At 36.2% G+C, this 24918-nt stretch overlaps 1 protein-coding gene across 2 annotated transcripts in view; it reads right to left on the bottom strand.

Annotated features, from left to right (window-relative positions):
• The window catches only part of LOC114152078 (protocadherin-15-like), a 283395-nt gene that overhangs the window by 172776 nt on the left and 85701 nt on the right, over nucleotides 1-24918 (bottom strand). For both annotated transcript variants that reach the window (XM_028029788.1, XM_028029789.1), the window contains exons 5-6: nucleotides 3658-3672; nucleotides 3063-3128 (exon numbers count right to left, since the gene is read on the bottom strand). In XM_028029788.1, the coding sequence (XP_027885589.1) occupies nucleotides 3063-3128; nucleotides 3658-3672 (81 nt within the window). The remainder of the gene's footprint in view (nucleotides 1-3062; nucleotides 3129-3657; nucleotides 3673-24918) is intronic.

Raw genomic sequence — 24918 nt, 5'->3', positions numbered from 1 at the left:
TATGATTTTTAGTCTCGTCTAACAAAGTGATGAGATGGTTTTTATGTTCCGACAAAACTACACGCTCGGTGATGCAAAGCAATAAGCCCGGTTGAAAGGAATTTTAATTATTCAGCTTTTTCCTCAAACCTGCAAAAGAATTATACTCCCGCGCAATTAAGAGAATGATTTTTGATATGATGAGACAATTTAGACCAAAATATTCTGCAGTCATTTAATACTGCTTCATGTGCATGGTAAAGTCTAGATTTGAGAAGACACATATTCCAATAGTTTTATAAGACTTGTCATTGGTAAGTGTAATCAGAGAATAAGCTGTAGGTGTTAAAGTTTGGCTTCTAGCATCTGATACCAGATGTTTACATACATTATTTAAAAAAATTATTCCCCACCTCTTTTTCTCGTAATGAAACTTTTCTTGCATTAAGTGATTAAGCGATAAACAGCAAGAATTCTCCCCTGTACTGTTCCCTATGCGATGGTGCCAGATTAAGTTTTCTCTGGTTGTTTAAAACATTAAGTTTTGCAGCACCTTCCCTGCCCAGCGTGTTGCTCTGCACTGACAGTAAGCTGGCTTAAAGAACGATACTGAAGACCAATTTGCCTGTGTGGAAATGTTTTTCAGGTCACATAAAACTTAGAGAATAAAGGTTTGAAATCCAGTAAACTGGCCCCAGGAAGAGTAGCTGATGCAGCATGCTGCTGATGCTAACGGGGAGCTCAATAAACATAAACACTGTTAACAGTTTTAAAACTGCATTTGGCAAGCTGCTAGCTGGCTGAACAGCTATGTTACATAAAGGCAATGAGGTCATGTATTTACTGGTTGTTGAATAAAGTAAAATATTTAATATTGTCAAAAAATAGTCACCATTATGACATAATTGAAATGCATTACACAGAAACACACGCATCATTTACTATGGGCGTTATTTAGAAGGATTCAACATGTCCTTAGGCAATGTAAAATAGCAACATTACCAAGCAAGGGCTTACAGTGGACCACTGCCCTTGTTGTGATTTTTTTATTTGCGGAATGGGACTCAAAATAATTCAAAGAAAATCCACCTATTTGCAGATTTTTTTCATAAAGCATATCTAAAATGGTAGAAGAAAATGCAGCTTGGGAAGGTAAAATGCCTCAGCACAACTTTACTTGACATAGATTTTTTTTGACCAGAAAGGAAGGAGTTCCAGAAAATGCAAAAAAAAGAAGAGAAAATATTTAATTAAAAAGAACAAACAAGATGAACGGCAAGTAAATCTGACCATGTGGAAAACAAACTTTTAATTTACCCATATTCCAGGGGAAAGGATATTGCAGAATAAACACAATCCTTCCTCTAAAGTTATAATTTTACTGTCAAATTCATCTCAACTCTTCAAAGTTTATATATAAAGTCTGATATTTTAGGAAATTGTTTGACTGAGACAAGAACATATATTCTGCCTTACAGTGTACCTGTTTGGTGTGGTGCAACAGTCGGCAACAGCTGCATCCAAAAACAGTGAAGAAGCCATTAAAGGTAATAAAATTTAACCATCAGCAAGTCAGAGGCTCGGTAATAAAGAGCTAATTATATCTTTTGGGTGCACTGGTCACACAATGATTTAGGGCATTTCCTCTGCAACACAGATTGGATTTAAGCGATACTGTTGGTACAGGCCTAATGAATTAATGAGTTCAGGCTGCATGCCAAGCATCATCTGGTGCTTCACACAACCTGCAGACAAGGCAAGGATGTGATACGCAGACTGAGATCTTTGTTAAACGGTCGAATAAAGACGTGTGTTTGAATAGGTTAAGAACAGACATGAATAGACTTCAGTCTCCCGGGCTGAAATTATTACATTTTAAGGAGTGCTAACATACCTTCCTTGGATTTTAAAGTATTACAAATTTCTCTCTTAGAATTACAAATTATATTTATATATTTATTAATTTTTTTTTTTTTTAATTTGAGAGACAAAAACAATATGAGAGACAAATTTTATTAACAGTCAATAATTGTATAGTATGTATAAATTGGGATTGTTATGAAAAATCTTAAATTTAACATAAGGACTGTAGGTTAAAATGAGTTTAAAAAGACCTAACAGATAATGAGTTTATACTATACAATCCCTGTAAGACATACTCACCCCTTGGATGTTTTGCCCTTTTAATTCCACTTCATTACTATTTATAAATCAGTTATAATAAACAAAATTTGACTTCATTTGATGAATATGATATAATATTTGATATTATATATACAGTATATATAAATATATATATATATATATTTAACATCAAAGTGAAAATTGATTTCTACAAATAAAAAAATTAGATAAAAATATTTAACATAAAACAAGTGATTTCATAAATATTAAGCCCTTTTAAAATGACTGACCAAATGCATCAGAGGTCCAGCCAAATGGTGATAGTACTCTCATAGTGAGTGAAATGGAGATCACCTGACTGCAGTAACTGTGTTTCAAGTGATTGACCCCTATGTTTGGAAGGTCCATTCACTGGTATCCAATATTTCTGGCTACCATTACAGTATTAAGGGAAAAAAAAAAAATCACTCCTATAAAATTAGAGAAAAGTTATTGATGAGTAGACTAAAAGTAAGGGGATGGAGTTAATTGGGAGTTCCAACTAAATAATGATCTTTAACATAAAATTGATTCAGGAATCTAGAATTTGGAATCAAATATTAATGCTTCATCAGTAATACTGAAAAACCAGGTCCATGCTAGGAAACCAACAGACTTCTAAGGACTTTCCAATTCTAAAAGACAATAGTCAAATATCCAGACCTGAAATACCACAAGCTTTTTGATTCAGACAAAAACATGTGATCAAGATGCAACTTCCTGTGACATGTTACAGCAGACACAGGTGTATTTACATATGCGATCCTGCATTTTTCACTTTTGAAAGCTGTGCATTATGGAGAAAAGGATAATAAAATCAAAAAAATATTTCCTAATTGTTCATTGAATTCATAACAATCTCCACAAGTTGTTTTTTTTTTATCTAAAGTATGAAATGATAGAACGCAGCAGTACTTTACCATTGGGGCTTTCTTCATCTATGGCCACGATGGTAGCAGGAGGACCAGAACGGGAGAGTTTACATTCTGAAAGGATAAAAAACAGTCAAGATATGATTACACCAATACCTCCATGGGTGTTTTTTTTATTCTTCTTCACATCTACTATGTTAAAAAAAAGACAATATAAAACTTTATTGGGAACCCTGTGGGTGGGTTTATTTGATAAACACTTAGTATTTCTGAGAAAAATGATTTGAAAAAGGCCCTGAAGTGTGTACAAAATGCTGCAAGAACAACAGCAATAAACTCATAAAGATAAATAAAGCATGAGCTGTGCACATATAGTCTATAGTTTATTAACCTCATTGTTCTATGTTCAGTGAGAAAGCATAGACCGTAAGAAAAAAAACACACAAGAATTTTATAACTTAGATGTAATGTAGTGTAAAACAAGGTGAGCTAAGAGAAGCAGGAACTGACAATAAAAACAGATTAAAGTAGCGTTTTTTAAGAGACGGGCCTAATCCACTATAACCATCTCCGCTGGGTCAGCAGGATAAATTAAGCAGCAGAACATGTTTAATGAAGGATGAAAAAGGGAGATCAGTCTTACCCTCATATTGCCAGTCTGTAGATAGTTACAGCCACACCACACCAGGAAGGAGGGAAGAAGGACAGAAGTCAGGGAGGTATTGGAAGAAGGAAAGATCAGAAGATAAATATTAGAAAACAAAAGCAGGGTAAAAAGAGGTGTAAAGATTTTAAGAAAAAGTCAAATACAGATGTGTGGACACAAGTCAATGTATCAGACTTCCCTCACTTATTACGACCTATTAATACGAGGGGAAAACATCATTAACCTCAGCTGGAGGCATAAAATTGTCACATTTGCAGTAAAATGGCTGCTAACATTCAGTTGTTCCTCCACACATTCTGTCCTTGCCAGGATACATGAAAATAAGCCACCTGCATTAAGCGACATCCCAACGTCACACTACAGCTACACAGGATGGTCGGGAAAATCCCAGAGGAAACCTGGAAGATGGATATCTGCTCACCGAGAAAATAGACTTCATGGAACAATGATCACACTCTCTCTTCCTCTCACTAGGCCGCTCTACCTCGTTTCCTACATTATAACACATTACCGTGTGACACAGATGATTTCAACAATCATCTGTACAGTTTATTGTTTTTAAGAGCAGCAGAGAATAAATGAGTAAAGATTATGGTTTTAAAAAAAAAGAACCTATAATAGACACCTATGAGCACTAGAAAACAAAGATGTTTCAAAAAGCTTAGGATTACCCAGCAAGAGTATTGAAATTACTTACACCCTTCATTTCATAGAAAATTTTGCAGGGAAGTGGGGAAAATATCTCCATATCTCAGCTGAAAACATGAGTAAAAACACCACAAGAAATAAAATACTCACAGCCTTCGATAATATAAATAGCATAAATTTGTATTTTAAGAGGAAGAAAACTAAAATGCACAATATTTTGTGATAAAAACACATTTCAAACCCAATTTAGTAACTAAAACTGAGTAACATAGCATGGAAACAAGATACAAGTTTATTTTCATTTAAAAAGTTAAAAACATCAACCTGGAACTTGTTTAAAAAATACAGAGTCTTTCTGCTCTGTGCCATGGACTCCAGATAGGCTCTTCGATTGATCTTCTCTATAAGATGAGGTGATCCTCAGTGGGTTAGATAACATATCAAAATTCAAAGCAGAATGGTTAACAGGGGATTCACTCTCTTATAGATCTTTGTCAACTTTCACGCTGCTAAGTTTTGAAAAAGTTAGAACAGAAAAGTGTTCTTATAACAAATCAGAGCGTATTACAGTACAACGTCCTGTATGTAAAAAAAAGCATGAATTAACAGTCATTTGAGAAAAGTAGAAAAAGTTTCCGGAAAAACTAAAATCAGGTCTTCAGAAAGCAGGTCAGAGCAGTTTATGTATTTGAGTGAGTATTTAAAAAGTCCACAAGCGAAGGACATTCAAAAGAACTCCCAGCGTCGCCCGGAACATGTTGGATTGTCATAAGAGTCCAAAATTTAAATTGAGAATAGTAGAAAGGATAGAATAGAAATATATCTTATTTTCCCCACAGTGGATGAATTCAGGTGTACCAGCAGCAAGTTAAAGGTAAATGAAAAACTGCATGGACTTTAAGGTCAAACCTGAAATTCAGCTGTTTCTCAATGCAAACACAACAGGCTCTGTGCAGAGAAGAACGAGGATGAGCGGATTAGAGCCGTGCCAAGCCACTCGAGCCGGTGGAAAAGGGGAATTATCAGGGAGAGTCCGATTTAACCCTTCTTGTAAAAACCTTGAGTGTTGTGACTTCAGTTCAGTTTAATCTCCAGGTGAAATCCCAGGTGATTTTAAGTGTCCACTATCTAAATATCAGTTCCTCAGAGGAACTGACATAGTTGACCCACTACACCGGTGTCAGTGTGGTGGGTCTGCCTCTGGGTAAATTCACCACCAGCTTCCATGTTTTCCCCACAGAGGGAGAACATTTTTAATCAAAAACCAAATTCAGCATTTTAGGAAAATAATGTTTTACCAACTATGACACAAATATCAAAAAGCATCACACATTTTGTGAGTGGTTTAGAATAAAACAAATGAGACTGGACGTCAATATGTGAGCATTTCCTATTAGCGAGCTGAATATTAATTGGGGTGTAATTTTTTCACATCACTGCATCTACCTACAATGCCCTGATGCTAAATGTAAATCATTTAAATGTCTGCCAAGAATAAATTGTTGCCAAGAAAGTGCAAAATCAAAAAGAGATGATTGCATTGTATTGTGAAATATTATAGGGAAAGACCAAGCGATGCTGCAGTGCCATCACTGTCCAAAGTTTTCACAGCATGGGGTGTCAATTATGGAAAACAAAATTCCAGATAAAAGAATATCTGTTTTGTCAGCAGATTCCTTCGCTCCCGATATATAACTGTACTCAAATTAAAAACAGACTTTTTTTTCATTCAAAGGAAGACTGTCATTCTATAGAAATAAATTAATTGCATGCCTCGCACATCTTTACTAGAAGTGCCAGTAACTATGACATGAAAACTTCTGTGTAAGAGAAAAGCAAATTATTTTAAAAGGTCATTGACAAATCCACAATACAAATGAAAAAGAAAAATATAAAAGAATATTAAACAAATAATCACCTAAATAAATTGGACCAAAGTATATGTATTTTTTAGATTAAATGTCTCTTCACCACAAGATCACATTAAAATAATTTTTGTTGCTTGTAAAGCTACCTCAAGTTATTTAATAATGAGGTGCTCTTAACTTTTTCTGCATTTCTTATCATCATGAGCATATGTTACGGTTTAAAAAATATGCAGTCATATAGAGTCAAGCTATAAAAGTACATTCTGAAGATCTGGCGATTAAAACGACTGCTTCTAGTGTTACTGAAAGAGTTCTTGCATTACGTAAACTAACCTTTGATGATTTTTGCAAACCTGGATGTGAGTTTGTTGAAATTCACATCTTAATTTTGTTGAAAGTAGCAGGAATTATTGAATAGCTGGTGATAAGCTTGGAAAATTAGTTTACTGTTTGAAGTGGAATGAAGCCAGTAGTGATAGGACCTGGTTGTATCAATTTCTAATAGACCTGTCGGAAAGCTGAGGTTGAGAGCATGGATCAGAGGTAATGCAGTCACTATGAAGTGAAATTTTGGTGGATAGTAAACAACTTCCAAATCTTTTTAAGTAAGAGTGGTCAGAATATTTGATATGGTGGTTAATGATGTATGAGAAGCATCTGGGTTTTCGTGATTGTGAAACTTAATTTCAACCACGCCACTTGCGATCTTATTCATGTTTGCAAGATGGTTAATAGTTTTCTGTGGTCCACAAAGCTCTAAATGTACTTCAGAGTGATTGCTGCTTTAAATATTGTTTACCAGATAAAATAATCCAAGTGGAACCTCAAAAGTTTGTATACATTTTCTAAAAATGTATGTTTCAAAATGAACAACAATCAAATTTAAAACAATCATGTACATTTAGAAAAATTACTTTAACATGTGACTGCAATGTGAAGGATGCAATGTTTTGGGCAGGAAGATTTCATATTTTCTTTTTGTATATAGGAAGTTGCCTTGCCTATACAAATATCTAATAAAACCTTTTTAAAGTTCAGGTTACACAAATGATAGGGAATTTTGTTGCTACAAAAAAAAGTCTGTTTCTGTAAATTTCTTTATATATTTTCGACCCAAGATGTTTGGTAAAGTAGATTTTACAAACAAAAGTTTAAATGTGCAGAGAACAGAGCTAGCTGCTTCTTGGGAGCGGCTTTCAGGTCAGACGCTGCCAAAGAGTCATGATGATGAGTGACTGGCGACACAACCAGGGAGGAAAGTTCAAACAACAAGTAATTGTTTAAGAGGTGTTTTCTCAGGCTCCCTTCTTTGAAGACTCAGACCTGCTGAGACAGTTCTGAGTTCAGGTCAGCAACAAAGAGGGGCAATGATTCAGAACAAATCCAAAATCTGTGAGGTTATGATCGATATCCAGGTACACGAAGTGGAAGAAGCATACCTGGCCGCTCAAAGGCTGAGACATAGGATAGCGACAGATGATCACTCCCTCTTCTGAGATCAACACATATTTTTTTTGCCTCAAAAATCTATTGATGAAATAGGCAGATTAAAGTCGACCCACCAATAATATGCCACTAATTCACCCTGAGTGACACTAAGACACCCATATCAAATGCAGGTGATATGTTGAGAATTGTTCACAACAATTCTGATTATACTGAAAGAGGTAAAATGCATTTCCTCAGTCAGCATAAAATCTGCAGCACAGTTCCCTAAGGAAATCCCGCACCATGTTCATACCCATACACCGCAGGTGGATGCTGCATATTGATCATCAATTGCTGCATCCCAGCTCTAACACACCTGAATCAAATGGCTGTGTTCCACCATCAGCATGCCATTCGGCTCGGTACAGACCAGGTAATGAGCCGCTTGATTCAGGTGTGTTGGGGAAAGGATGCATCTAAACGCTGCAGGATGGCAGCTCTGAAAAGCCAGATATGGTCACCTCGTATCTACAAAATACCACGCTTGAGCTTATTTTTTTTTTCCAAACACCGTATTGGGGCTGCTATGTTATATATTTTATTTTAAGTCCATAAAACTCTTTAGCAGAATTAATAAATGAAGTTAAATAAATAGGTAGTCACTTACAGTGTGATAAGATGTTCTTACAAAAGTTCCCTTCAGCTTAAAATAATTTTCTGTTAGGAATTTACAAAATAAAGGATCATTAGCTGAATTTAGAAATTCAGAAGACTAAATGCCAGTTCCTGAATGTATCAAGGGACACATTTGAGTAGCTACACTAGAAGAAAAAAACATTTCACTGGACACAGAACTAGACAGGAAAAAAGTAAAAAAGCAGCAGGGAACCAGGTGAACATGATTGGCCTTAAAAGACTCCAAGAAGGTTTTTTATTTCTTGGGGTGTAACCATAACAGATGTTACCTTAATATATTTTATATGGACCAGGTAATTCCCCTCTGTCTGTTTTGTTTGGGGTTGGTGTGAAACTGGTTTGTGTGAAACCAGTCTATCTGAAAATGTTAGTTCACTTTATCATCAAGAAGATGATAAACCTGCAGCATTCAAAACATCAAAGAGAAATATGCTGCATAGGCTGCTATCTCAGCAATTGATCTTACTAGCCATTTTTCTTGCAAAAAAGCATTTAGGTTAAAAATCCAAAGACAAAACAGATACTCAAAGTCTGGACTAATTTAGTGCTACTCCACTGTTTTCATTGCGAACAAGCCATGCTACGGGGAAGGATTATTGACCATTGATTAGGTGTTTCTTTCTTCTGTATGCTGCTCTTCTACCTGATCAATCTTTGTTTCAGGCAGCATCATCTTGAAGAAGCACTTGTAGTAATTTCACTGCGTTGTCCAGATAGTTTAATGTGCATTCAAAAATCAATGTTGGGATACAACCAAATCAAATGAAGAAATAATTTTTGGCATTCTCCATTGAATCAGACCAAGTCACCCCTGACTATCCCGGTGTGAAAGTGACTTTAGAAGGAAGCAGAGTAATGAGGGGTGATTCACAGTGTGCAATATACAGTGTAGTAAAAGAAGACAAGACAAGAACTCTGCCCTGAGTTGAACTTTGAGAAGATTCTTGCCTACATTGCAGAACTGGTTATGGATCAGGATTTTGCCATCGGTCTTTTGAGGCTTTCCTAAAGGTTCATTTCAGGTCAGCAACCAGGAAAGCTATATAAGCCATCGAACAACAGTCACTAGTTATATCACACTCCACCAGCTGGCCAGTGTGTGTAGGCACAGATGACAGATGTGTATCCTGTGCTTGACTGCCTTTTTATCCTTCAGTGTAAGCTGATGCCCCTCATATTTTACTAACCAGCCATTTATTCTCTATGGGGCAGCGCTCCCTGCCTCTCTCAGTTTCTCATGCTAGCTTAATCTCCTTTCCTATACCATATCTTTACAGCCCCCATCGTATTTCTACTTGTCTGCCCATTTTTCATAAAAACATACAAGAAATGATAACAGGAAACTGGTTTGTAACTAAGCAGCATATGAAGACGAATAGATCACAAAGGGAGATAAATGTTTCATATGGTGAAGACACGCTGAAGCAATTTGAAATCTAGCTCTCTATACATTTTAACAGACAGCTTTTTAAATTTAAAATTTAAATATATTTTGCCTGAGTACAATTAGCACTTAAATTGGTTGCTACAGTGCTTCTGCTTCTCTCAGCTGTGTCAGCAAGCAATTCAAGATTAAGGGTTAACGGCAATGAAATGCAAATTTTCTTCCCTTTGACACTGTGGCAGGCATACCTTCAAATTCAATGTGCTGTCATAGTTAGTACTCCTGCATGCAGGCACTAATGCCCTTCAAGTGTATAAAAATGTGCCTGTACCTTTTCTTTTGCGATTATTATGCTTTTCCCTCGTTTTTTTAACTGTAATGTTTCTGTCAAAAAGAAAAAGGTCAAAGTGACTGAGCCTGTTTTCTGCTGAGCTGATAAAAAGCTCAATGAGAGGCAATTTTTGTAGGGCGAATCATTCAAGGTACCAAGTTCATGAAAATTAACCTAAAACTTTTGACAACCACCTCTGCATTCAGACAATACTCCTGTCAATGAAAAAAAACCAAATTCACATTTCATCAAACCCATTTTTTTAAAAAAAACGTTGTGTTTATTAATATTTACAATTCAAATAAGGCCCATATTGTTTTGCAGACACAAGAAGCAGGTTAGAGGGGCACCAAAGGCCACAGCAAACAAAGTCTGTCTGGGAAAGAAGACAAGTAACTTGACTACAAGCAGTCACTAGAGTCCGATCATTCTGTGGCTGGCTGAGTACAAGCCATGTTGTCTCAGCCCTCAAAAACATACAGCTTAGCAACTGTATCCAAGATACACACACAAACAAAACACACAGTCTATTCACATCACTATACAGTTCACACGAATGAGCCCATATGCCTTTCAGCATTGCTCACACATGCTAGGGTTACCATTAAATATACATGCTGAGGTTGTGACTCAGCGTCGCACCTGGACAATGCTAACTGTGTGTGTCGGCGTGTTCACGTGTGGCTGTGTGCTGATCAAACGTTCACTAGATAGAAAAAATATCAATGTTTGTTAAATTATATTTAATATATTCTTCGGGGGAGAAAAACACCAAGGAGGGAAGGTTAAGCTGATCTGCAAGAATCTAATAAAAAACTGTTACAAATGTTTACATTTGGTTCATTGTTGTTACCCTTTTGTTAAAGGAAACTAAACCTGTATACCTGTTACATACTGTAGAAAAATGTCTTCATAAGTTTGGTATGCCAAGTATGACCAGTAATACAACATGACTTTATATAACAGTATAAAGAATTAGCCTTGCTCTGATTAACTGGTATAATGGTAATTAGCAGACTTCAGGCATAACCGAACTGACTGGAAACCAGATGGGATGGTTCTTACTGAAGGAAGAAGTAAAGTCTCAGTTTGGTATTTAAAGATAAATCTGAAGAAATACAATAATCTAAAAAGGTCAAAGAAATTATTTCCATGAACATTTACTCAGGTTGATGCTTTGAAACAGGGAAAGAGATTTTGGCAGCTAACAGGAAGGCTGAACATACTGTATTACAGGAAAGCTTCTTTGTTTTATCCTTTTAAGCTTTCAACCTTTGTCTGTCAAGGATTATGCTGGATTTGGAAATGTTGGCAGCCTTTCGAAATCTGAGTTAAGGGTCCACATTCTGCAGAGACTACACATGGACATGGCTGTTTGCAGTTGCTGCTGAGCTGATAAATGCTAACGTAAGATCCTAATGATAGCTTAAAATGTCAACTGCCGAATTAGTTTGTCTTTCTTTTTCAAATATTTGTAAAACTCTGCTTTGTGTATGTATGTGTCATCTAATTTTTGCCTTACTATGTATAACAAACTATACATTAGTATAATCTGAGGAAGAATTAGCACTATAACAGAGTAGAGTTATAAAATAAGATAAGGTAATCCTTTTTTAGTCCCACATGTGGGGAATTTAAGCTATCGTGGCAGAAACAAGAGTAGCAAAAATAAACAGAAAACAGTACAGTGTAGAGAAAACAAAGAAAATTGTAGAAAAGCTACGGTACATAAATATAGGAATGTGAATCTACAGGATATCTGCATAGGGCGATGTGAGATAACATAAACGACAAATAACTGAAAAGCCAAAGAAGGCTTCTTGTCACCTGACAGTAAATAAAACCCCAAGGATTTAGGATCATTTTAGCCATCACCATGATACACTTGAATTGCAACAATACTCACTTGAGTTTATCACATCTCTCACACTGGATCTGTTCAGTAGAGGTTGATCCCAGTTTAACGTATTAGGTAGCCATTTCTAACTGTTATTTTCAATTCTACTTAGTGCCAAAGAAGGGTCTAAAGATGGTTGTTGCCCCACACCTAACCCAAGACCAAATCAAGATCAAGACCAGAGTGCATCAAGACTGAGACAAGACCAAGAATTTTAGAGTCCGAGAACAAGTCAAGACCAAGATCGAGCGAAGTTGTGACCAAGTCAAGACCAAGAATGGCGCCCCGCGCTACATGACACAAGAAAATGTGAAATATGATCAAAATTGCTTCTTAAATTGATCTGCAAAGTTTTAAATTCCCATAAAAACACCTAGATATTGAATAATTAGAGCTGAAATAAATTTAACCAGTATCATTATCAATTCAAACTCTTCATTCTGCTTTGCTTCCATCTCTGTGCCACAATCCACAGAGGTCTTACTGCCCATGTCAAAAACCACCACTATCAATTAAAGCAATCCCCTAACGTAAACAACGCTCAACTATGAACACTGACCAAGGAACAACACGCAAGAAGTAACCAAGCACAATGCGCTCATCGTGACTGTTCCCACTCTCTTTCCCGCTGCGTGAAGCCCGGCAGCACAGTGCTGTAACGTTTGCCACCATGACAGGTGACGAAAACAAAGAGCAATGCTCTGCGTGCGCTTCCGTTCTTGTGTTTTATTTATTCACCAATTAAATAAATATCAATGTATATAATTAAATAAAAATAATAATAGCTACTGCAGTTTACCAGAGCATTATAAGAACAAAGGGCAGCTCTCAGTGAGACTCCAGTCCTATTTTCTTAGTAATTCAGAAGAATCGGATCGTCCGTGAATCTCACTTCACTATAGACTTTGGTCACAGCATTGTCCCAAAGATGCGTCACGTCAGTCAACTCCTCCGCACAATAATTCAGCGCAGTGAGTGACGGCTTTTTTCATACAATTTGTCCCTGCACAGTTAGCTTTGCTAACATCACGTTTGAGCTTCTTTTCTAAGTGACGACAAAAATTAGACGTAGTCCCGACCGTCTGTGAAAGCGAAGCGCTGCTGAATTAGCTGTTGCCATCGGATTTCTTATGATTTATGTAGTGGGATTATATTACCGACGATTAGACAGACATCTTCTGCCGCTCAGAGAAAACCACTGCGCGTGTCTTGGAGCGTCCGCGTGAAAGGGGGAGGCGATGAGTGACAGAGGTAACAGAAACACGTAATCAATAAGTCACGTTATTGCTTGTATTTTAATCGGTATGTTTTGCATGGATGTTAACCAATAAACTGGACAATATGCTGGCAATTTAGTGATAACTTTACAGTTGTGCCTTGAAATAAAATCCCGAGTCCTCAACGCCCGAAATCGAGACAAGACCGAGACCAACTGCGGTCGAGTCCGACCATCAAAAAGTGGTCTACAACATTAATTGAAGTGCTAAAAATGTTTGTCAAAATTCTCAGTAGCAATGTTTCTTTCCAGCATTCGTAACTTTGTTAAACAGATATAAATTGTTGTTGGGCCTAATGCAAATGTAATATCAGCAACAAGAAAACCTGCTTTCTGCGGATTCTGGGACTTTAGTAATGATATTACTATAGGGTTAAAAACTTTGCAGTTCCATTAAAAATATTGAAATCCTCGTTTGTAATCACTATGATTCTGATTCTTTAAGTGATCTTTCCTAAAACAAGAAAAATAAAAACTCAATTTCAGTTATGTTCATCAATCAGCAAACCCACATTCAATTTTTTACTAAATATAGCACAAATGTTAAGACTCTTCCTACAAGCTCTAAGTTCAGCTTTAGTTGCATCTGATGAGTAGCTACATCTGATCTACTCATCAGATGTAGATCCTCCATCTGATGAATGGAGAAATTAACTACAGAGAAAACAGAGTGGCTGTTAACTTTCTGATTTAGCACTTTCTTTGTTCATTTGAAATGCTTTCCAAAGTCTTTTTTTATCAGTTTCCTAAATCATACCATATTGTGAAAAAAATTGTGCTAATTTGAGTAAGTTTTGCTTGACTGAATTCTACTTGTTACCATCTGTTATGTGTTTGCTTGGCTTACTTTGAATGGAGACCAAGAATAAAAACATCTCAGGATGGTTGAAAAAAATGGAGATATAATATTATGAACACACCGTGAAAAAAGACATTAATACCGGCAGTTATGAGGAGTTATTCCCAGAGATGTTTGTGCGGATGTTGATGGATTACTGAAAATATCCCCAAAGAAGAAAAACTAAAAAGGAAATCTTTAATTCCAAAATGTTTCATATTTTGTCACATCAGCAAACAACCATCTTCAGTGCGTTTTACTGGGCCTTAATTGGAAATGTATTTGGGAAGTAGAGGGAAAAAGGAGATTCAGTGGGTTCGATAAAGTCTTGATTCAGGGAGACAGATTACAATATATGGCACATTTTTCACAGCTGGAAGTGGAAAAACAGATATCTTTTTTCCTCCAGATCACAATTATGCACTACTTTGTTTTGCTCTGTTGCAAAGAATTCAAATGTAACATACTGAAGTTTCTAGTTGCATTGTGACAACATTTGAAAAAGTTAAAAGGATATCAAGACCCTGGACTGTAAATGGGGCTAGGAGTCAACACATAACATTTGCTCTATGTATTTGAACAAAACTAAATTATAAAGTGATCATCAATGGAATCTTTGTTTTTTTTTAAATTTCCTAATCAATACAAAATATGTTGTTTTTTGATGGTGGTTGCAAGTTTATATAATAGGAATAAGTTACCTTATAAAATAAAGAATGCATACTTAGCACAGCATTATATTTGGGTGTTCACATGTTAGCCTTTTTGGTCTTGATAAATATGCAAGGTGCACTTTAAAGATAAATTGTTTATGAAAAGCATACTTTTTAAACCGAGTAAACAAAAATGTTAAAGCATTTTGTAGGTTTTCCATATTTTCTGTATTTTATTTAATGCTCCAGTGTATGTTTCACTTTGCAGTCCAAAAAATGCAGATCCAACAGAACTAAAAAGCTAAATTCGTAAAAGCTAAAAATACCAACGCAGACAGACTAGAAAAGGGGTGTTATTTCCTCCAAAAATTCTCATGTCATGTCCTTTTTAAGCTTCCATCAGCAGGTATACCAATCTACAAACCTCCCTGGAGTCAGATTCCTCTCTGTTTTTTCTGCTCTATCCGACCAGCCGGCCATTCATCCATCACCTGTTCATCTCTCCATTCATCCATGGAGGACAGAGAGGGTACAGAGGAGAGGAAATTTGTTAGGGAAAATGATTTTTTGTCGAGCCACTGTTTAACAGGAAGACTGAGGAGAATTTGTAGAGAAAGACTGAAACAACAGACTAAAAAGGGGCCAGTGTGGAGATCTGTGATGGGAGGGTGGTAGAACAACAGTAGGCCAATAAAAGGAAAGGATTGTGGAAGAAATGCAGAGTGACCTTGTTTTAGATTGATGTCTCTCAAGAGAAAATGAATTGCTAAAGTGCTTACACATAAAAACACACGCACACACACACCCCACACCCACACACAAGTTCCCTGCTGAAGGGAATCACCAGTCTGTCATCGCACCAGCTCATTCATTAGTCCTACTCTCTCTCGCCTTCACTTTCTGTCTCTTTCTCAGGGTATCAGATCAATTCTGAGTGAGAACATGACTGAACACAGCTGACGACTTTGGCGGCACTAATCAGACGAAGCTGGGCTTAGCACCCAGACGCCAATAACCTACAATGAGCTTCTGGTCATCTAAAAAGGCAACAGTCTCATAAGAATGTAAGACGTGGTGGAAGGTAAGCGGTACGATGTTGAGTTAAAAAATGTCTTTAACTTGATGGAAAATATGTGCAGGGAAGCAAATGAAGGTAAACACAGAGCATATTCTTTGACAAACAATAACTTTTTACTAACTTAATAAACTAACTAAATTGACCAATTAAACTGAGTGCCAGAATTACAAATTTGAAATTTAATTCAAGAAAATAATTTTTAATTGTCACAAATTTCCTAGACTTTGAGGTATAGTGCAGTCCATATTCATTAAAAACATTGACATAATCCTTTAATTTAAAGCTGCAATTAAATTTTCAGTGTCAATAGCTAGTTGTAGCACAGGATACAGCATAATGTATCTGCTTATACAGAGCACTAAAAAAAATATGTGATGCACTTTTTCTGTTATGTCAGGTTATGTCAAACATTTTTATCCCATCTTTCCAAGGGCTATATTACTAATAGTAAAAGTAATTTGTATTTTGAGTTGTTATTCCTACCACAGGCCAATTTTCAATATCCAGCCTGCTTCAAAACACAGGCTTCTTAAAGAGCAGATTGATTATGACACTGTCATAATCAGTTAGATTATCTACCTGATTTTAAAAAAATCAGGTACCTGTAAAGGTGGATTTCTGACACATTAGGAAGACAAGCCCATCTGTAACAGCAGCAAACTGCAACTAAGCACCTATAAGTAAAGTCAACTTCAAAAAATGAACAGAGCAGATTGTTATTCATGGTGTGATAAGAAAATGTGTAAAAAGGCAATGCCATCTGTGTGTTTTCGTAATTATAGAACTTAATTATGAATATAAATGAGCAAACAATGGAACACCTTTGTTAAAACCTCCCCCAACATGTTATCCAGGGTGATAAATTACAAAGAGTGGATGTGCGAGAAGTGGAACTATCGTGCAAGGACACAAACTTTGGACTTTTTGGAATTTTGCCTCTTTTAGCAAATAGAATTTATTATTGGATGAACAAAAGTTTGACAGTGATGAAAGTAGAGGAAAAGGGCGATACAAACTGAGGGAAAACTGTGAGCGGAGGGAAGAGGTTGTGGGAAGCCAATCTAAAGAAGTAGCAGTCAACGTTAGAGAGGAGGTACATGCACAGGAGGGAGATCACGAGTGCTTATGGGAAGAAATGCTTGACAGAAGAAAGATTTAGATAAAGGGAAATGCAGGAGAAAGAGGCAGCTTCCTGATGTGATGACAGATGAAAGAGACATCAAACCATAAAGGAAAACAAAAAAAATCTGATATTAAAATGGGCTTATTACCTTACTGTTTTAAAAGTATTTGCTGCGGTGGCATCTCCTGTTTTTGCTTCTATGTCTCTTGCTTTTCAGATCAAACAAATTGTAATATCAGACAACGATAACTTAATCAAATTCAAAGTACAGTTTTCCAATGACAACACTGTCCATCAAATCACACACAAGTTTTAGTCACTGGATACATTTAAAATGCACAATGGCTAGTGCTGTGTTGGACATCCCGTTACCTTGAGGACTGAGTTAAGTTTGACTTGGAATCAAGAAGATGTCAACATTTCATTTATAAGTCCATATAGAAATGATAGGATCACATAGTCACTGCAAATTTGTAAATGTGGAGGTCACCAAGTCACAGCAAAATAATTTTCTTTTCAAACAATCAGTTTGAGTTTGGCGTCATGTTGCCCTGCTCCCATTAACAGATAGGTATGCTTTGTTCACAAAGTAATGAACATGATATTCTCACCTCATACCTAGTGGCTCACAGTGTGCCAAGAAAACATTCCCACTCCATGATACTGCCACCACCTGCCTGAGTCATTGACACAAAGCAGAATGGATTCACCCTTTGTTGTTCATGCCAAACAACAAATGCATCTGTTGAGGTTCTCCACTGCTGTCCTCCATCTGTTTTATGATTCAACATGTTGAGCATTCACACAACATGAATGTTGTGCATTGTGCGTTATAGTCTGACATAGAGTCAGACTATAATCTGCAAATCTTGGATGTAACAAGTAACTCTTTGAGCTACTTTTGCCTTTATGTTATGTTGGATTGATGTGCCCATTCTACTCTGACCTCCAACATCAAAATGCTATTTCTGTCCACACATTCGCTGCACACTAGACATGTTCTCTCTTTCTTCCTATTCTCTGTTAACCTTATAAAGGGCTGTGAGTGAAAAGTAGCACACTGCAAAGTCATTTATATCCCATTTATTTCCCACTCAGATGTTGGATTTTAACTTCAGTAAGTCATCTTCACCATGACAGGATGTCTAAATACACAGAGTTTCTGCAACGTATCTGTTTGATTTGATACCTGTGTTAACAAGCCATTGAGCAGCAGCACCTAATAAAGTGGATAGTGAGTTTTTAAAAAGTGCTTTCTGCCAAGTAACATCTTAAATGTGATATTTTTTTTAGCTGTAAAGCTTTCAATAAAAGGAGTGGTTTGATTCCAGAACCCAGCCTTTTGATATCTTTGTGGGAAAAACAATGAACCTCTGACATGTTTAACGGAGAAAAAACAATAAATCAACATGAATGTAGAATAAGAGCTGTCAAGTTAATATGTTTATTCAAATGGGTTTTAAAATTGTTTCTTTTTTGTTGGTTTTAAAAACAGAGTCAACAGCTTTGGATCATTTTTCATTTTCTCCTGCGTGTATTTATCCTGTAGATATTGCTATTCCTAATATAAACCGTGAATCCAAAGCAGTATCATTGATTTTATTCAGAGTGATGCTGTCACACCAGAATGCATTGGTCACAGTGCATCCAAACTGTTCCAACATCATCATAATAATTTGTGACGACCATGACCTCCTCTTGATTCAGTGTAGTATTATCTTAAGCTATTCAAACAGGGTTCAACATATATATTGTTTTGCTATTTTGACTTTTAAGAGGTTTAATGAGAGATGTTTCTGGTAAGAAAAGTGGCGCTTACTCTTCTGAAGCAGCATTACAAAAAGTAAATATTTTTCAAACATCTCTTAATCTCCAGTGGTGAATTATTATTCTTTGAAGTGCTGCGGTTTCGCTAGGTTTACAAGCCTTAATAAGCAACACCAAATGATTGTCCCATCTGTGAGATCAAAAGGACTTAAATAGAGGATGCATAGTATTTTTTTGCTGGTTTCTTCAAAAAAACACACCTTTCATCTGCAGTCAGATCTCATCCATAAAGGCATTTATAAGAGAATACTTGTTAAGGTTTCTACTTTTTCAAAGAGCAGAAGAAGTGCAACAAACAGTGGTGCTCAAAATAGAATGTATGCCCCTTTAAAGAAAAGTTGATCAATTTTATATAATTTTAAATTGCTCTATTTAAATATTTTAGATTTTCTTTCCTCTTTTTGCCTTTACACAAACTGCCCATTTTTAGTCATGAATCTTTAAACAGAAACAACATGCAAGCAAAAAGCAAACGTTAAATTTCCCAAGATGGAGTATTAGGGTTAAACTAATTTTATCATTCTAATTTTTTAAAATTAGAATAATAAAGTGATAATTATATGAAAATAAAGTCAGAATCCATCCATTATCTAAACATTCTTATCCTTGCAGGTTTACAACCAGGGGCTCGTGTCTGTCTTCCGTGGACATCTGACCACGTCATGGTTACATCAGAGTTGTAACCATAACGGGAAAAAAAGATGCTATATTATCAGAAGAAAGTCATAAAATTATGAGAAAAAAGTATGAATGAGATCAAAGCTTTGATAGAATTATCAAGATCTGACATGACCAGCTCGTCAGATCTGTGTTGTTCTTTCTTCGAAATAGACACAGTAGTTTGCACAATCATTTTAGTATCCGGAACTGATAATATTTTGAAAAACATTTAGTATTTCCTTGTTTGTAAAATTGACTAAGTATAAGTTCACAGCGTTCTAAATATTACACTTAAATACTTTTATTTAATGTACCCGGACATTCCAAATGAAACTCTGATACTGAAGGGAAAATGGGTCACCACTGGCTGTATAGGTTAGACAGTGATAAAATATTGGGCCAATTAAACATAAAAATGGTTCACCAGACTCAAAATAAACCAATTTACATTTCAGCGCTCAGAAATACATTTTGTTAAAAGAAAAAACCTGTGGTGAGCAAAAGAGGCGACCCAGGACTGAGGATGATCTGCAATAGCAAATTCCTCTCACTTTTTGCTACTTTTGTAGCATTCTCCTGCCGTTAAATGAAAGGAAAAACTAAAAGCTGTTCATTGGCAAAAATGGAGTCAAACACATTTGTCAGTCTATTAGGATCATAAAGTTTGGGGTGGTGGGGCTTTCATTTTGACTAACTTCAGAATATTTTAGAAAGAGTTTTTGGTATGAAAGAAAAACTCAATATAAATGCAAGCATATTTCTCACAACACAAGACAAGTTAATAAAATATTGTTAGAGCCGGGTTTTGTCATGAAATATGTGAGAAGTCATATTTAATTACAACAGCAAGGTAAAGAACAATTCACACACTTGAATTGTTCTAAATTAACTCATAATCAGCTCAGGTACAGCAGTTATAAAAAGATGTTGGCTTGCATTTCTGTCTTGAATGAGAAATGTTTTTGTCAAACTGCCTTAAGTAAGGACAAGTAAAACCTGATAATGTAATCAGACATTTAAAAAAAGGTTCCCAGGAAATTAATAAAAAAGGTCTAGAGCTCTCAAACTGCCCAGCCAAATGCTTTATTTGGCACATTATGTGGTCTCCTTTTGTGGGATTAAGATTCATAAAAAATGGAATGGTGCTCTTCTCACCTTGGAAACCAAACACATGGCTTGTATCTCGATGCTTCAGCCAATTAAAATACAGTGGACTTATAGCATGGCATTCAACCAGCTAAGACCATTGTTTGTCTTTGGACTCATGCTCATTAAAAACACATTTTCAATGATCCATATCATGAGACCAAAACTGACTAAAACAACATTTACTTCAGTAGAAGCCCAGCTTCATTAGGATAAATACTAATGTCATGAGCAGAAATATCACCATTTTGTCTGCCACTCTGTTTCTGAGACCTGTGATTGGGTTTACAGCTGTCAGTAAATAAACCAGTTGCACAGTGTGTGCTCTATTGGGAGTTTAGTGTCAGAATTCTTTGGTTTCAAACACATGTACAATTTCTCCAAACACTCTTGATGCAAATATAATCCGATTCTATCCCGCCAAAGAAAAGTTGCAGATGTTCACCTTTGGCTACAGCCCCCTCAGCTAAATGCCAAGCAGATAAATCTCAAAACCCAAGGGTGGAATGGAAAATTAATATTCTGATAAATTGAGCAGAAAGTCAAGAGTGCATTATGCTGATCTATCCCATCAGTGATGACTTAATTTAGGTTTTAAGCTGCTCCGCTTTGCCCTTAGTTCAAGGGAAATGAAACGTGGCTGGTTTTTCAACCTCATAATATTCGCTCCTATTTTCTTCCTATTAGTCATTCCCACTGGCAGGAAAATGACATATACCTTATAGCAGAGAAGAGAAATACCAGAGGTGCATCTCAATAAATTAGAATATAATCAAAAACTAAATCTATTTCTGTAACTCAATGCAAAAAGAGAAAGTCAAATTTTATATAAACACTCTGGATACATTGGGGGTTTGAGCTGAAAACACAAAATAGAGTTTCATATGAAACCAGTGAAAAGGGAGTGTAATGTTATGACGCAACAATCATCAGGAAGACAGCTGACTTGGCAGGTGTTCAGCAGACAGGTGCCGACATCCTCCACAGGGAGAATGCGTCACAAAAGGTCATTAGATAGAAGCTGGCTGTTTACAGAGTGCCATGTCCAAGTATATTATTAGAAAGTTAAGTGGAAGGAAAAACAATTGTGGTTGAAAAAGGTGCACAACAAATTCAGAACTAAACTGTGTGAGTTTCACTTTTAACTGAATTTTTGAACTAAATTCACTTGTAATTGCTGTGTCTCGCATTATGATTTAACTTTTTTTTTATTTTGAAAATTGGGGTAAACATATAAATAAAGCAATCTTGCAACTAAACCTGTCACAATAACAAATTTAGCTGGAGGGTAAATTATCCCAGAAGTTACTGCGATAAATGATTCAATCTTTTGTTTCTGAGACCATTTTCAAGTAATACAAAAGTAATGGCATAACAAAGCAAAAACAGATTCTAAAATATCAATAAACTTTAAAATCAAATAAATATTTAACCATGAGACTGCAAGACATTTAATTTTTAAAATAAACAAAAACAAAAGAAACAACAAAAAATGAATTATGAAGTCTGTCTAAACAAAACAAACTTAATTCAAATAAAACCAAAGCACCAGACTAAGACTTTAATCATCTGGTTTTTGGTAGAAAGAGAGAGAGAGAAAAAAAGAAAAGAAGTGAGAAAAACTAATTTATTAATTAATTTTAATTTATTATGTGATTAATGGATTTTTTGTTGATTATGGCAGGCCTACTTGCACCAATGTAGAGATTTTGGTCAATTTAAATTTTCTCCTGCGTTTACACCTCCTAGTGCAAGATTGTCAACAGATGCCAAAGTTTTAGTGTTTTTGTCATTTGAATCTAAGTCCAATGTAGAAGCAGTGTAATATTTTTACACCGAAGAAATATCACTTCAAAACTAATCCAATCCAAACTTCTTTCTGACGTTAAACCTGATGTGCAGGCAGCAGATGTTAAACTTGATGACTTTCACAACTTCACAAACTCCAAACTTTTTTCTTTTAATGGGTCGCAGCAGAACAGTGATAACAAATGGCTACGTTTCCATCCCTCCAGACCGCCACGACTGGGTAACAAGTCGGGCCTGTAGCATTTCAGCCAGGTTTGTGATACTGCCCTTGGGCACAGTGCTGTAATATGTTAGGAAGTTTTACAATCGTATCCATCACTAACAACCATAAGGGATGGGTCTGTTCAGTCGCACATTCGTTATTTTGTTCCAAAAATGCAGCCAGAGCCATAAAGAACCATCTACGGAGACGAGGATGAGTCCTTCACCAGATGGTGTGGCCCCTGCAGAGTAGTGATCTAAACTTCATCAGGTTTGTAAGGGGATACATAAAAAATAGGATCAACTCGAACACACAGTTAACGGAGGAGGAAACGCTTTGCCCAAACCTGCTTCATAGAAGCTTGCAAATGCACCATTTGTATTACATTTAAGACTAAAAAATTATTGCAATCAGCCCATTAAATCAAGAAGAAAATAAAAATATTCCCTCAAACTTTGGCCAAAGTGAAGAAACTATAGAAGGCCTGTCATTATGATTAGCCCTATTATGCCACTGCGGCTACGAGTGCCATGTCTTTCTGCTGGCTGTCACTCTGTTGCTCTCATCTCTTTTGACTGTTTCATTGATGTTCCCTCACTGCTGGCTCGGCAAACGGAGAGGCAGCCATGAAAAGTTTGTATGGTCTGACACCTTTTACTGGTTTTATCTCGTCAGGTGTCAGGCTGATGTATGGGAGCACAAAAAAATGCCTGTAGTAGAACTCAGTGAACAACAGCTTTTATGTTGCAGCCATATGTGAATTTAATTGGCAGATCTTAACTAATTGAAAAAAAAAAACTGCATTGGTTTTGCTGAATAGATTTGCATAAAATGTTTTGAAAAAGACACTTCACCCTATAAGAACATGTAAAGGCAAGTGAACAGTGGAGTATTTACCCTTTATTTTAAACCCCCTTAAGATCAAAAATCTTTTCTGTGAGGGAGACCTGGCCAAGGTACAACATAAAGTAGATTAATAAAAAATAGCAATTTCATTAAAATAATATAAATAGATGCACATTCATGACAACAAATATTATTTCTTAAATTTCAAATTAATCTGAAGCCTCAAGTAGAGATGATAAAGTCCAGTCCTCCAGATGCATCTCTTCTTCTACATAACATGAATCAAATGAATGGCTCATTACCGGGCCACTGAGGCACTGAATGACTGCTGATGAAAAAAATTCAGACATCCTAGTTTAATAAGGACACTTCACCAAAGAACTTTTGATATATGAAACTCATAACTTGTCTGATTGAAAGTTATAGCTCCTGATGACTTTATGAATGGGAGAAAACATAAATAAGAGTAGTCACCTAACATGGCCTCATAGGAACAAATGTACCGATGTTCCAACCTATCACTGCTCAAAGAAGACCGGCCGGCATTTTCATTCACAATGCAATTATGAGTATAAAACTGGAATTATGTAAAAAAATAAAATAAAATCTTGAATCTGCACAATAGAGAGCCAAACATCTTTAGAGAAGAAAAACTGGAACATCTGTTTGTGAAGCAGAAAATCAATTTAAAAACCAAGGATTTTTGTACGGTACTAAATGTGACATTTAAAAAAAAAAAAACGACAGGGGTCTCAAACTCCAGTCCTCAAGGGCCGGTGTTCTACAACTTTTAGATGTGCCTCTGCTGCACTACACCTTAATGGAATAATTAGGTCATTAGCAAGGCTCTGGAGAACTGATCTGCACAAGGAGGAGGTAATTAAGCCATTTCATTCTATTGTTTTGTACCTGTGGCACATCTAAAACCTGCAGGACAGTAGCGCTTGAGGACTGGAGTTTGACACCTGTGTCTTAGAAGAATCCAGGATATTTCTATATCAGGGGTCTCAAACTCCAGTCCTCAAGGGCCGCAGACCTACAGTTTTTAGATGTGCCACATCTCGTCAGGTGTCAGGCTGATGTACAAAACACTGGAATGAAATGTCTTAATGACCTCCTCCTTGTGTAGATCAGTTTTCCAGAGCCTTAATGACTTAATTATTCTATTCAGGTGTGGTGCAGCAGAGGCACATCTAAAAGTCGCAGGACTGCGGCCCTCGAGGACTGGAGTTTGAGACCCCTGTCTACACTGACTACAAACAGCTCATCATTTTGTGTAAGCCATTTATAATTTCCTGTATTCTTTGATTTTCAGAAACATGTGAATTTGGTTTAATCTAATTTGAAAAGAGTTATGGTTTTTCTAGGCGATGTAAAAGGCAAGCGGCAGATGTTCTATCTATGGTTCTTGCCAGTGCCACATAAAACTGTCTCTGAACACTAATCAAAGTGGGTCTTTCCTCTGACTCAGCAAAAAATTAATGAAATGATAAAAACATTTTTTTTGGCTGCGTTGTCACAGAGCGT

The sequence above is a fragment of the Xiphophorus couchianus genome, chromosome 10 (genome assembly GCF_001444195.1).
Source record: "Xiphophorus couchianus chromosome 10, X_couchianus-1.0, whole genome shotgun sequence".
Classification (NCBI taxonomy): Eukaryota; Metazoa; Chordata; class Actinopteri; order Cyprinodontiformes; family Poeciliidae; genus Xiphophorus; species Xiphophorus couchianus.
Note: the sequence above shows the minus strand (reverse complement) of the source record. Positions and strands in the feature narration are given on the sequence as shown.